We start from the raw sequence: 14906 nt of genomic DNA, 5'->3' as shown, positions 1-14906 counted from the left end.
CATCAGGTCAAGCAATGTACAGTATTTAAGGACTTCCCAAGCGTATTCAATAGCAGTTGATGCAACGGGTATACTTGGGAACTACAGTACAGTACTTTATTTTTCATAACAGGCCAACCAAAGTTACAAAAATCTACATTATTTTGCATTGTAGGCATACTGTAGTGATTTCAGCCTGATCTTGTCTGTTTCAGGGACCTTGGCTGTTGTGGGAACATAAAACAACAAAGGGCCACATAAACGTTTAGGGTGGGAAGGTGCTTAAATGACTACTTGAATGTCTACATACGGAGTTGTAAGTCATACCTTAGTTTCAGCCATCCCCGCTGTGCTCTGGTCAGAGGTATAGAATAAATTACATGTTATTTCATTAAGAAGCAATGTTTCCTCCACCTGTTGGATAATCAACAGGAATTGTCAAGTTGAAATCAAGAAAATGGAGCAGGCCAACATGAAATGCAAGACTGAAGACGGATAACAAAAATATGATACGAGATGGCAAACGTGACAAGAACCACAATTTCAAGGGGAACTCACTCTACCGTAGTTGTGAGAGAGAATTACAATTATGTTTTCCAGAGTATACAGTATACTGTATATTCAGTGCCTGTTCTCAGGGGTTTTTTTTTCATAATTACTCCACTTTACCCCTTTCATGTACCCTGTAACCTGATAACATGATTAGCTGTCCACTGGAGTAACCGCTGTCCCTGAAAGGGTTAATATTTAAGATTACCAAATAAGTGTAGCTATCAAACAAAGACAACTCAAAATAAGCTGATGGGATTTTCTTTGGTAATTGTATTTCTCAAGAGGGGGAAAAAACTATTCAAAGCTACTTGGCCCTGTGTGAAAAAGTACTTTCTCTCACTAATTCTGACAATTGTTTGGACCAATGGACACAATGGCCCTTCTTTTCGTTTGAATAGCTGTGGAGATTCAACAAGGAGGTGATCCAGTGGGCGACTGGTTTGCACCTTGGCCTCACAGTGCAGAGCTGCAGGGTTTGAATCCGGCTTCCTGTGTGGAGTTTGCATGCTCTCCCCGTGCCTGTGTGGGTTTTCTCCGGGTACTTTGGTTTCCTCCCACATTCCAAAAACATGCATGGCAGGCTGATTGAACACTTCAAATTGTCCCTAGGTGTGAATGTGAGCACAGATGGCTGTTCGTATGTGTGTTCCCTACGATTGGCAGGCAACTGGTTCAGGGTGTCCCCCGCCTACTGCCCGGAGACAGCTGGGATAGGACAAACACCCACATCGACACCGTCACTGAGTGGGAACCAATCCCACGCTGCCCACACTACTACACTACATCATGACCACTATTGGCAGGTCCAATCAGGTCCCTCCTGGGACCTGTGTGTCCACGTGTGTGGACATGGCGTCTTTGGCTTTGAAGACTATAAGGTTAAATTTTGGACTATAAGGGCCTGGCGTCCACGTATAAGGACGTTTCATCAAGTAAAAAAAGAATTCTTTGTTTTCTTTGTCAAATAATATGACAATTTAATTGAGGTTCTAATTTAGGGAAGCACGGGGAAGTGACTTCTACTGTTGTTATTCTAGATGGTGCTATGCAAAGCATTTCACAATTTTAACTCATTCGCTGAATGTACGTGGACAGTACAGTCATGCAAGAGTTCGGGGTCCAAGGAGGTTAATTTTTTATATAAATGAAAATATTTTAAATGGTCCTTTCTCTTATTTCGCTTCAAGTGTCATTTTCTAGACCTCTTGTTCACAGTCGCTCTTGTTTTCGTAGTTCCTTGTTTCATAAGTATTTTCCTCATTATCATTTCATTTGTGTAGTTCTCGGGAAGCTTCAGTAGCTTGCCTTTTGCAAGTGCCTTCTGTTTATGCATTGTCTTTCCAGGCACTCTATGACCAGAGATTTCAGTTTTCACTTTGAATTTTGGAATCCGAAAACATTATTCGGTTCGGACCTGGACCTAACCGTAACCATGATTGTGTGAGTGTTTGAAATGCAAGGAAGCTTCTTTCCGATTGTTTTAGGGATCGTGTTTGTGGTAAATTGATGGTTTTAACCATTATCACAGGTGATTAAAATGACTATTTGACGCTCAGGTAATGGATGGAAGAGTTAAGGATAAGCTTGATTAACAATGCAGTGCAAACGACAATTTGGGCAAAGGAGCGAGGAGAATCTCACCAAGAATTTCCGCTTCTGCTTCCAGTAATTTCCTTGAGCATTTGTGGCCATATGGGCGTCAGTAGTCATACGAATGAGGTCCCACTCGTTATCGGAGGGCTCGTGTTGATCCATCACTGTTTTTTGTAGCTCCTCCTTGTGGCGACGCTGCCGGTTTTCCTCAATCAGCTTGCGCTTGGCGAGCCGCTTGCTCTCATCCAACACCACTTGTGGGTTTCGGGGGCAGTTGGTGGTGCAGAGGAGGTAAGATAAAAAATAATGAGAAAACTTGAGTGAATTAACAGAAGCGGAAGGTTTGAACAGCTTGAAAACATATCTCATGATGCTAGGCTATTACTACTTCCTGTTGCTGATAAGTGCGCTGGCGAATTTGTCTTGACTTACAGTCTGTAGCCATTCCAACCGCTATACATTTCTTGAAGCGACAATCCTGGCACTGGTTTCTGGTCACCTTGTCTATGGCACATCTTCCCTCGTACTTACAAGCATAGGTTTGCCTGAGGTTTTTCTGAATTGTCCGCCTGAAGAAGCCCTAGACATGAAATGACGCCACATACCGTATGTTCACAGATTCCTCCATTTGCTTCTACAATCCAATCAGGGACTTGTTTGTTACCTTACAACCTTCACAGGTGATACAGCGATAGTGATAGCCCGTAGCTTTGTCCCCACATACTACGCAGAGCTCATCTTTGTCCAGGTAACTTGGTATGTACCCTAGGAGAGAAGAAAATAATTGCCATTGTTTACTATGTTGTTTATGTGGAAAAAAACATTGTGGTCGTGATAAATTGAACAGTTAAAGTTGGAACTGCTTGAATCAGTTAAAAGAAAAAAAATGTAGAAATTAGAGGGAGAATTTTTTTTTCAATTAAAAAAATTGAAATTGCATTTGGGATTAGATGAGAACTTGAATTGGTAAAAAAAAAAAAACAAATGAGAGGGGATTTTTGGCTGTATTTTGAAATTGGAAAAAATAATGCATTTGGGAGAAACTGAGCACATTCATATTGGAACGGTTTGAATAATTCCAAAAATGTAGACAGAGTGGAAAAACACCAAAAAACATGATTGTTGGCTTTTTATTTGAAATTTTGTGTGAACGCTTTGAAACCTTGGCATTAACAAAAAAGAAAAACTAAATATTTTAGCTTTTATTTTGACATGCAAAAGAAAAAACCTGGAGGAAACTAAACCTGCTGACACTCTTCCCTCACACCACTGATTTTTGTAATACTCTGGCCTCATTTTTTACATCCAAAATCCAACTTATCCACCAGCAACTCACCCCTTCAGCTGCTCCTAACCCTCCTTCTCCATTCTCCCCGGTTCCTACCCACCTATTCTCTGCATTCACATCCCCATCTGTCCACCAAATCTCCATCTTAATCCAGAAGTCCAAATCCTCTACTTGTCAACTTGACCCTCTCCCTACCGTTTTAGTCAAAGCTTCTATCCCGGCCCTCTCCCCTCTCATCACTAACATTATTCAAACTTCCCTCTCTACTGGCATTGTACCATCCCATCTCAAAACTGCTGCTGTCACTCCCATACTGAAGAAACCTGGCTCTGATCCCTCCGACTTGAACAACTTTCGTCCCATATCAAACCTTCCGTTCATCTCCAAATCTCTAGAAAAAACAGTAGCTGCTCAACTTCACACCCATCTTTCCTCCAATAACCTCTACGAACAATTTCAATCTGGCTTCCGTCCCCTCCAAAGTACCGAAACTGCCCTCCTCAAAATATGCAATGACCTTCTTCTCTCTGCTGACTCCGCTTCACTCGCCATCCTCCTCCTGCTTCACCTCAGTGCAGCCTTTGACACCATCTCTCACTCCATCCTCCTCGACAGACTCTCCTCCATTGGCATCACCAGGATCCCCCTCTCCTGGTTCCGCTCCTATCTTTCTGACCGCACCCAGTTTATCCAGCTCAAACGTTTTAGATCTCACCCCTCTCCCCTCACTTCAGTTGTTCCTCAGGGTTCTGTCCTTGGCCCATTGCTATTTCTAATCGATCTTCTTTCCCTTGGTAATATCTTCAGGAAACATCACATTCACTTTCATTGCTACGTGGATGACACCCAGCTCTACATCTCTACCCAACCTAATACCATACTTCCACCATCCTCCCTAACCAACTGCCTGCAGGAATTAAAATCTTGGTTCACCTCAAATTTCCTCAAACTGAATAGCAATAAAACTGAATTCCTCCTCATTGGCACTAAATCCACTCTAAACAAACAATTTCTCCATCCCTTCGAAAGCTCTTCCATCTTCACCTCCCCTCAGGTCAAGAGTCTGGGTGTCATCCTTGATAGCACCCTCTCCTTCACCTCACATATCAACCACATCACTCGTTCTGCATATTATCATCTTCGAAACATCCACCGGCTCCGCTCTTCTCTCACTCCTCAGTCCACTGCTATACTTGTACACACCCTCGTCACCTCGCGACTCGATTACTGTAATTCCCTTCTGTTTGGTCTCCCTCAAAAAACCCTCCATAAGCTTCAACTGGTCCAAAATTCAGCCGCCCGCATTATCACACTCACACCATACATAAACCATATTACACCTGTCCTCCAACATCTCCACTGGCTCCCCATTTTACACCGCATTCAATATAAAATCCTGCTCCTCACATTCAAATCCATTCATAACCTAGCCCCTCCATACCTATCTGACCTCATCCATATTCCTACGCCTGTCCGCTCTCTTCGTTCCTCCTCCTCTGTCCTCCTCTCTGTCCCCCCTGCTCGCCTCGTCACCATGGGAAATAGAGCCTTCAGTCGCTCTGCTCCCCAGCTTTGGAACTCACTCCCAGTTGACTTTCGTAATTCAGACTCACTAACACATTTCAAATCCAGCCTCAAAACACATCTGTTTTCAACAAGCCTATTCACTCAGACCATAAAGCCATTATTTTATTTATTTTTGTTGTATTTATTTTTTCTTATTTGATGTTGTTTTTAACATTGTACTCGTGATTTTAACTGCTTGATGTAAGGTGTCCTTGAGTTTCTAGAAAGGCGCCCACAAATAAAATGTATTATTATTATTAAAAAGAATGAAATGAATGGGATTAAGCTGAACAATTACAATCAGTCAAAAATGAAGAAATTAGGTTTTAAACCACCCAATTTAAATTTTGCGGCTTTTATTTTGAATTTTTAAACATTAATTTGTAATGCGGGATAGACTGAACGGGTTGATATTTGAACAGTTACGAATGGGTAAAATTGGTCGAAGTTACAGGTAAAAAGCCCCAAATTTTGAAATCGCCTCGGCCACCCCATGGGCTTCCTTCCCACCCCAAGGATAAATGTCTACTCGGAAAGCAGTAGATTTTTGTCACAATGGTTTTCAACTGAATCCATGAGAGAGGGCACAACTCAAACAAAATGCACTCCTAACTTAAAGATACAAACAGCTTGTCCGAACAGCACCCGTTTCAGGGAACATGAGCGTGTTCCCATTTTTTTTTTTTGGATGAAAATAATTATGCAATTCGACCAGGTTTAAAATACAAGTCTATGGTGGATATGTTGTTGCACCCAAAACACACACGAACAAAACATCTTTATGTACATTATTATATATACGCCCACTAAATTGCATTGTCAAACCTTAGTGAATGTCATGATCCTGTTCTTGCGTGTCTCCAGTCGAGGTGCAGTCGAGTGCCCTCCTTTCAGTGTGCACACCTGCTGCTAATGTTCTTCTCTATTGTCATGTACTGTATGTACTGTATGTATGGACTGTCAAAATGTCAAGATTCGTCGGATTATTCTGGTAAGTGTCCGGAACAGAATTGGACTTTCAAAACGTGGACTCAGACGGAATTGAGTAAAACGGGTTTATTAATGCAAAAAACACAAACAATACTGTCCCGACAAAGTACAATTAAAGATGCTGGTTACAATAACCAGGGAAAAACAAAACTAACCAAAAACCCTTGCAAAAGACAAGAATAATATGAACGGAAATAGTTTGTCATGAAAAGATAAGAAAATAGCCAAAAGACGAAGGATGCAAAAACGAGACGAAGCTTTGTAATAAAAATACTTTTATACGATGATGAATGAAAAAACGGGGCGAGAATATACACTGCCTGATAAGTGCAGTCGTCGACTATATTCTACACTTGTAGACAAAGTCATGAGCCAGGTGAGGAAAATCCGACAAATCTTGACAGTCCATACACGGCAATTGATAACATTGGCAACAGGTGTGCACTAAGGGTGTGGAAAATAATCGATATTAATCGATACATCGATGCGCACGTGCGCGATGCGAGTGCATCGGCTCATTCACTGGGTACGACGCGATTGACGGGTGAAATCGAGATACATCACGATGCATTGGTGGGTATCGGTAAAATCCGATTCAAGCACCGTTTTATTCATGTTAAACGTCACCTATTTGCCCTTTCCTATGCGCAATGAGCCGTCACCTTACCGTGGTGGAGGGGTTTGCGTGTCCCAATGATCCTAGGAGCTAAGTTGTCTGGGGCTTTATGCCCCTGGCAGGGTCACCCATGGCAAACAGGTTCTAGGTGAGGGGCCAGACAAAGCATGGCTCATAGACCCTTATGATGACTACAATATATGGACCAAGGTTTCCCTTGCCCGGACGCGGGTCACCGGGGCCCCACTCTGGAGCCAGGCCTGGAGGTGGGGCTCGTTGGCAAGCGCCTGGTGGCCGGGCCTACACCCATGGGGCCCGGCCGGGCACAGCCCGAAGAGGCAACGTGGGTCCCCCTTCCCATGGGCTCACCACCCATGAGAGGGGCCAAAGGGGTCGGGTGCTATGTGAGCTGGGCGGCAGCCAAAGACGGGGACCCTGGCGGTCCGATCCTCGGCTGCAGAAGCTAGCTCTTGGGACATGGAATGTCACCTCTCTGGCAGGGAAGGAGCCCGAGCTGGTGTGTGAGGCAAAGAATTTCCGACTGGATATAGTCGGACTTGCCTCCACACACAGCTTGGGTTCTGGTACCAGTTCTCTTGAGAGGGGTTGGACTCTCTTCCACTCTGGAGTTGCTCACGGTGAGAGGCGCAGAGCAGGTGTGGGCATACTCATTGCCCCCCGGCTCAGTGCCTGTACATTGGGGTTCACACCGGTAGACGAGAGGGTTGCCTCCCTCCCCCTTCGGGTGGGTGGACGGGTACTGACTGTTGTTTGTGCATATGCACCAAACAGCAGCTCAGCATACCCACCCTTTTTGGAGTCCTTGGAGGGTGTGCTGGAGAGTACTCCTGCTGGGGACTCCCTTGTTCTGCTGGGGGACTTCAATGCTCACGTGGGCAATGACAGTGAGACCTGGAGGGGCGTGATTGGGAGGAACGGCCCCCCCGATCAGAACTCGAGTGGTGTTTTGTTATTGGACTTCTGTGCTCGCCACGGATTGTCCATAACGAACACCTTGTTCAAACATAAGGGTGTCCATATGTGCACTTGGCACCAGGACACCCTAGGCCGCAGTTCGATGATCGACTTTGTAGTTGTATCATCGGATTTGCGGCCGCATGTTCTGGACACTCGGGTGAAGAGAGGGGCGGAGCTGTCAACTGATCACCACCTGGTGGTGAGTAGGCTCCGATGGTGGGGGAAGATGCCAGTCCGTCCTGGCAGACCCAAACGTATCGTGAGGGTTTGTTGGAATCCCCTGTCAGAAGGAGTTTAAACTCCCACCTTCGACAGAGCTTTTCCCATGTTCCGGGGGAGGCGGGGGACATTGAGCCCGAGTGGACCATGTTCCGTGCCTCTATTGTTGAGGCGGCCAATCTGAGTTGTGGCCGTAAGGTGGTTGGTGCCTGTCGTGGCGGCAATCCCCGTACTCGCTGGTGGACACCAGCAGTAAGGGATGCCGTCAAGCTGAAGAAGGAGTCCTATCGAGCCTTTATGGCCTGTGGGACCCCAGAGGCAGCTGACAGGTATCGACTGGCCAAGCGGACCGCGGCTTCGGTGGTCGCCGAGGCAAAAACCCGAGCGTGGGAAGAGTTCGGTGAGGCCATGGAAGCCGACTTCCGGACGGCTTCGAGGAAATTCTGGTCCACCATCCGACGTCTCAGGAGGGGGAAGCAGTGCACCACTAACACTGTGTACAGTGGGGATGGGGCGCTGCTGACTTCGACTCGGGACGTTGTGAACCGGAGGGCAGAGTACTTCGAAGACCTCCTCAACTCCACCAACACGCCTTCCTTGGAGGAAGCAGAGCCCGAGGACTCTGAGGTGGGCTCTCCTATCTCTGTGGTTGAAGTCACCGATGTGGTTAAAAAGCTCCTCGGTGGCAAGGCCCCAGGGGTGGATGAGATCCGCCCGGAGTTCCTCAAGGCTCTGGATGTTGTGGGGCTGTCCTGGTTGACACGCCTCTGCAACATCGCGTGGTCAACAGGGAAAGTGCCTCTGGATTGGCAGACCGGGGTGGTAGTCCCTCTTTTTAAAAAGGGGGACCGGACGGTGTGTTCCAACTACAGAGGGATCACACTCCTCAGCCTCCCTGGTAAGGTCTATTCAGGGGTGCTGGAGAGGAGGGTCCGTCAGGAAGTCGAGCCTCAGATTGAGGAGGAGCAGTGTGGTTTTCGTCCCGGCCGTGGAACAGTGGACCAGCTCTACACCCTTAGCAGGGTCCTTGAGGGTATGTGGGAATTCTCCCAACCAGTCTACATGTGTTTTGTGGACTTGGAGAAGGCGTTTGACCGTGTCCCTCGGGGAGTTCTGTGGGGGGTGCTTCGTGGGTATGGGGTACCGAACCCCCTGATACGGGCTGTTCGGTCACTATACCACCGATGTCAGAGTTTGGTTCGCATTGCCGGCAGTAAGTCGGAATCGTTTCCAGTGGGGGTAGGACTCCGCCAAGGCTGCCCTTTGTCGCCGATTCTATTCATAACCTTTATGGACAGAATTTCTAGGCGCAGACGAAGCGTTGAGGGAGTCCGTTTTGGGGGCCTCAGTATTACATCCCTGCTTTTTGCAGATGATGTGGTGCTGTTGGCTCCTTCAAATGGGGCTCTACAACTCTCACTGGAGCGTTTCGCAGCCGAGTGTGAAGCGGTTGGGATGAAAATCAGCGCCTCCAAATCTGAAACCATGGTCCTCAGTCGGAAAAGGGTGGAGTGCCCCCTCCGGGTCGGGGGGGAGATCTTGCCCCAAGTGGAGGAGTTTAAGTATCTTGGGGTCTTGTTCACGAGTGAGGGCAGGAGGGAGCGAGAGATCGACAGGCGGATCGGTGCAGCGTCTGCTGTGATGCGGACGTTGTATCGGTCTGTCGTGGTGAAGAAGGAGCTGAGCCAAAGGGCGAAGCTCTCAATTTACCGGTCGATCTACGTCCCAACCCTCATCTATGGCCACGAGCTATGGGTCGTGACCGAAAGAACGAGATCCCGGATACAAGCGGCCGAAATGAGTTTTCTCCGCAGGGTGTCCGGGCTCTCCCTTAGAGATAAGGTGAGGAGCTCGGTCATCCGGGAGGGGCTCAGAGTCGAGCCGCTTCTCCTCCACATCGAGAGGAGCCAGATGAGGTGGCTTGGGCATCTGATTCGGATGCCTCCTGAGCGCCTCCCTGGTGAGGTGTTCCGGGCATGTCCCACCGGGAGGAGACCCCGAGGAAGACCCAGGACACGCTGGAGAGACTACGTCACCCAGCTGGCCTGGGAACGCCTCGGGATCCCCCGGGGAGAGCTGGAAGAAGTAGCTAGGAAGAGGGAAGTCTGGGCTTCCCTGCTAAAGCTGTTGCCCCCGCGACCCGGCCCTGGATAAGCGGTAGATGATGGATGGATGGATGGATGGATATGCGCAATGAATGCACCATCATTACTTTGCGTTTTGTGTTGAAAACGGACGGAAGCCGTGAGTGTACATACAGTCCAGTACACTACTCGCGAAACAAGTAAGTTCGCGCAAGCAGCAGCGAGGAAACTACTTTATTTAATGCGCTCGCAACATTTACATATTATGTTTGGAAACTACGGCTTCGAAAAGAAAGATGGAAAGCTTGATAAAACCTCGGTAATTTGCAAAGAATGTCGCACTACGAAGCCATACAACGGCAGCGCCACAAATATGCAGACCACTTAAAACGATGGCACCACATCACCGACAAGGTTCCTGCCCCCTCCCCGTCCAGTTCCTCGTTGGACACCGGAGAAACTTGGCAAACCAGGTCGGGATCAGAAAAAAAAATCGCCTCTTATTTTGGGGGTCCCCTTGCAGCTCACTGTGACCGCGCAAGGAAAAACTATATATGGATGACTCGTTTAGACATTTCATTTTGACACTCAGTGAGAGTGGTCTGTGTACGCTACAATACACACAGCAGCTTTGAGGCTGTGACTGCCACATTGTTTCAATTGTATTTTTTTCTGTCCTATGGAGATGGATATTTCATATAAGACACTCAGTGAGTAGTCTGTTTGTGTTTACACTACGGCAACAGCTGTGAGTCTCAGGCGCCAAATTGTTTACGTTTTCTTTGCACAAAACCCAATTGTGAAAGGGGTTAAATAAGTTTTTTTTACACGTTCTACTGTTTATAAGGAATAAAGTGGTCTACTTTTTGCAATATCATACTGAATTCAAATCTTTTTTAAAACTTTTTTTCTTTGAGTATTTGCATCATGTTTAATTGCACACACAATATCACAACAAATTCCACTGTAGCGTATCGGATCGCATTGATTTGAACTAAATGTGTATCGCGTCGTATCACATCGTGAAGACGGTGAAACGTATCGCATCGTGTCGCCAGAAAATTCCATGTATCGTTTAAGTATCGCATCGCTGGTAGTGCATCGAGATGTGTATCGCATCGTCCTCAGTGCTGAGATTCACATCCCGAGTGTGCACACTGAAAGGAGGGCCCTCGACTGCCACCTGCTGGAGACACACAAAGAACGGGATCGTGACAACATTTTCAACATGGAACATAAGAGGAATTGGTTCACATTCATGAAAGAACACCATTTTTAACCAATATTCATTTCACTTCTTCACGTATTGATTGTTTTCTTGTTTCCAACTGCATGATATCGCACATTTCAAACTCTACAACAGACCCTATTATTATAATCAGTGATCGTGCCACTGTATCATTCACATGGAATTACAAATACATAAACAAAACATCCACTAGATGGCGACTAAAACAGCTTTCCTTGAAGGCTCAGACATTCATTCATTCATTCATCTTCTTCCGAGCCGCTTGATCCTCACTAGGGTCGCGGGAGGTGCTGGAGCCTATCCCAGCTGTCTCCGGGCAGTCGGCGGGGGACACCCTGAATCGGTTGCCAGCCAATCGCAGGGCACACAGAAACGAACAACCACTCACACTCACACCTAGGGACAATTTGGACTGTTCAATCAGCCTGCCATGCATGTTTTTGGAATGTGGGAGACATCCGTCTTGAAAATAATAATAATAATAATAAATTTTATTTATAAGCGCCTTTCAAGACACCCGAGGACACTTTACAATAGCAAAAAACACAAAACATCCCCGGCGTAAATTATCACCATTGATTCAATGAGCAGCAGGAAAAGCGGTATTAAGAAGAATAGTGTGTGTGTGTGTGTGTGTGTGTGTGTGTGTATGTGTGTGTATGTGTGTGTGTGTGTGTGTGTGTAAACAAGAGCGACTGAAAAAATTGAACTTGGAAAAATAATACATCAATTGGAAAACATGAATGCAAATAACCCCACGGAAAAAAATAGAATGAAGACAATCCAAATATGAACTGATCAACATTAAGAATAGAGAAATCCAATTTTCGAGTGCAACAAGAACACTTTCATCATCGTAATAAAATCAAGCAAGTACTTAGCCAATCATACAAAACAAAGAAAAAAACTGTACTTGTTAACATCATGGACTTGGATGGGAAAACAACAAAGAAGAATTTAACAGTATATTTAAGAACTATTATGCTTCCCTACACTGAGACACAATGATTAACCAAACTAATATGCAAACATTCCCAAATGATATAATCCTTTCAAAACTATCACAAGAGCAAATGAACATGCCTGTGCCTATAAACAACCAAGGAACTCAATGCAGCCATCAAATCAATGCCCAACAATAAAGCGCCTGAACCCCATGGCCTCGCGATAGAGTTCTCTAAGCAATTCTGGACGATTCTCTCACCACGATTAGCTGAAATAATATTTTTAAAAGAATCCAAATCAACCCCACACATGAACAATTCAATATATTCTCTCATTCTAAAAACCAAACAAGGATCGGACTCTACCCTGAAACCCGGCACACACATTACCTCTGGCAAAATAATCCTATTTTATTTTGCGTTTTTTACTAAATGACTTAGTAGCGCCCCCAAGAAAGTTTTAACAAACCATCCCTGCTTATATCTTTCAACAAGATCTACGGAAAGTTGAAGGCATATGTAACAGATTAAGTCCTCCTAGGGATTGCATCTATTTGTCTAGCACTCGTGGATATTTTAGTTCAAAGATGTTCAAGATACAAATGAAAAGTAAAGCGTTTTATTTTGCTAAACAATGTTGCCAGACCGACACCTTACCTGCTAAGAAAATGGACACAGATTTTGATGGTCTGAGCATGAAAATGTGAAACTTGGCACACGCATCACTCTTAGAAAATATTTATTTTATTTATTTTTTAATTGGCTCAGTTGCGCCCTCTCCTTATTTTTCATGACACATTACCGGTTGACCATTTCACGAAAATCAACCAAATGTTCGAGGCATATATAACAGCCAGTCAACCATTTCTAATTTTCCTTGAAAATGTAACCTCATTTTTAGCCTTTTAGAGGTCATATTTTTTCAAAGTAGCTTTTAATCAGCTATATGTTGCTTCTAATCAGCTCTACATTCTGATGCAAATGAAAAAAAAAATCAAATTCCAATGTGCCAACATTTAAATTTTTTTAACCCTTTCAGGGACAGCGGTCACGACAGTGGACAGCTTCTCAAGTTATCAGTTTACAGGGTGCATGAAAGGGTTAATATATGGAGTATTTGTTGAGCCCAAGTTAGGAAAAAAAATGTAATAAAGTATTGTGTGATAAAAATAAACTACAATTCTCAGTAGCTGTTTGTCCTTTTTTCTTCATAAATACATTTCAAATGAACCCCGCCAGCTCATTTATTATGTTAATTGCAGACAATGAAAATGCAGGACTTTTTCATTTCAATCATGTTAGTTCTGCTTAATTTTATCAACATCAGATTGAGTTACAGTTTTCATTTTTTAAAATTATTTTCGTTTTTATTTTCTTCATTATCATGTTTTTTTTTTCAATTTTAGTTTGACTTATTTCATTCGTTTTGTTTACCTTGAATAAAATTGGGATAAATTAACACTAGACAAGACTACCTTTATTCTTTGTTCAACATGACTGTAGAATATTTGACGAAATCATTTGCGCACTTACGTTGTATTATTTTAACCCTTTTATGCACCCTGTAACCCGATAACATGACAAGCTGTCCACTGGTGTGACTCCTGTCCCTGAAAGGGTTCATGTCTTTAATTCCTGCTCCAAAATTACATCCAACACAGTAAATATGCGAAGCTACACTCCCAAACAGCGGAAACCACACGGCATGGTTGGAGGGCTTGACTTGCAGTAGGGGTTTAGGATCAAATATCAGTGAACTACAAAATATGGAAAGTGGGACCAATGGAGGGAGTGTGGATCAGATTCCCTTTAACAATCGATCAAATTCTCAAAAAACACGTAAATGTTTCGGGGGACTGCATGCTTCTAACATGATACATTTATGTAGCTTGATTCCAAGAAATACGTGTAACAGAAAATATATGAATGAGAATCAAATTACCAGTTGAAAGTTTCGAGCGGTATGGTGAACTCAACAGTGACGTCACCATATGATGTGATCAATTTTAGGATTCATCTTAGTATGTTTGGCTTTGTTACACAATTTGGGACATGAAGTATAGAGGCAACATTTTGTGGAGAATTGTGTGTGCGTGTGTGTGGAGGAGTTGGGGGTAACGCAATGATTATCTCGTATGAGCCTTCTGTTGCCTCGACATCCAATCAATAATAATCCAATCAATAAGGAATCCTGCTGCATGACGCCAAGACTTGGATTTATGCCGGGACTTAAATCGGAAATCCTAGACGTCATTGATTCAACGATCACAGAGTCATCCCTAATTAATTCCATGAAAAAAAAAATTGATAGAGACGCCACGCAGAAAATGACATTCGCATGAAGCGACACTTGGACGCGAAGCGTGACTCTTCGGATCGAATACCCACGACGGTGATCAAAGGTTTCCTACCTTTCTTGTGTGCTCCTTGCATCCATTGTACATGTGAGCAGTCTGATTTAACCTCGGGAGAATACTCGGGGTGATAATGAAAATTATTGAGCGGGATCTCCATGTTACAAAAGTCAGTCTTGAAACAGGAAGGGACAGCGCTATACAAATAATTATAGTGCTGGCTTGATGGCCAAACCTGCTCCAGGCACGGCGGATGGTGAAGCGGTTGGGGTTCACAGTGTCCATATCCCGATCCTTCACTTGCGTACAGACAGTGTTCTCCACCACCCTGAATTGTATATTCACCAACCATTGAGTGAGACATCTCAGAAATGTCCGGTAAGCAGCAATTCATCCTAGAAATCCACGGCAAGAGAAAAATCACAACATGAATAAATTCTAAATTAAAAAGAATAAGGATATTATCAGGTTAGAATGAATCAATCAATGAATCA

The 14906-nt window shown here is 44.6% G+C and overlaps 1 protein-coding gene across 13 annotated transcripts in view; it reads right to left on the bottom strand.

Moving 5' to 3' along the window:
- The window catches only part of thrb (thyroid hormone receptor beta), a 63234-nt gene that overhangs the window by 37496 nt on the left and 10832 nt on the right, over positions 1 to 14906 (bottom strand). For 5 of the 13 annotated variants that reach the window (XM_052071156.1, XM_052071151.1, XM_052071154.1 and 2 more), the window contains exons 2-6: positions 14470 to 14807; positions 2789 to 2889; positions 2557 to 2704; positions 2173 to 2378; positions 307 to 393 (exon numbers count right to left, since the gene is read on the bottom strand). In XM_052071156.1, the coding sequence (XP_051927116.1) occupies positions 307 to 393; positions 2173 to 2378; positions 2557 to 2704; positions 2789 to 2889; positions 14470 to 14806 (879 nt within the window). In that variant the 5' untranslated portion in view covers position 14807. Of the gene's footprint in view, positions 1 to 306; positions 394 to 2172; positions 2379 to 2556; positions 2705 to 2788; positions 2890 to 6250; positions 6320 to 14469; positions 14808 to 14906 lie in introns of those variants that run through there. The other 8 variants (XM_052071160.1, XM_052071161.1, XM_052071163.1 and 5 more) reach the window with 7 other exon arrangements.

This window comes from Hippocampus zosterae, chromosome 7 (assembly GCF_025434085.1).
Source record: "Hippocampus zosterae strain Florida chromosome 7, ASM2543408v3, whole genome shotgun sequence".
NCBI classification, from domain to species: Eukaryota; Metazoa; Chordata; class Actinopteri; order Syngnathiformes; family Syngnathidae; genus Hippocampus; species Hippocampus zosterae.
Note: the sequence above shows the minus strand (reverse complement) of the source record. Positions and strands in the feature narration are given on the sequence as shown.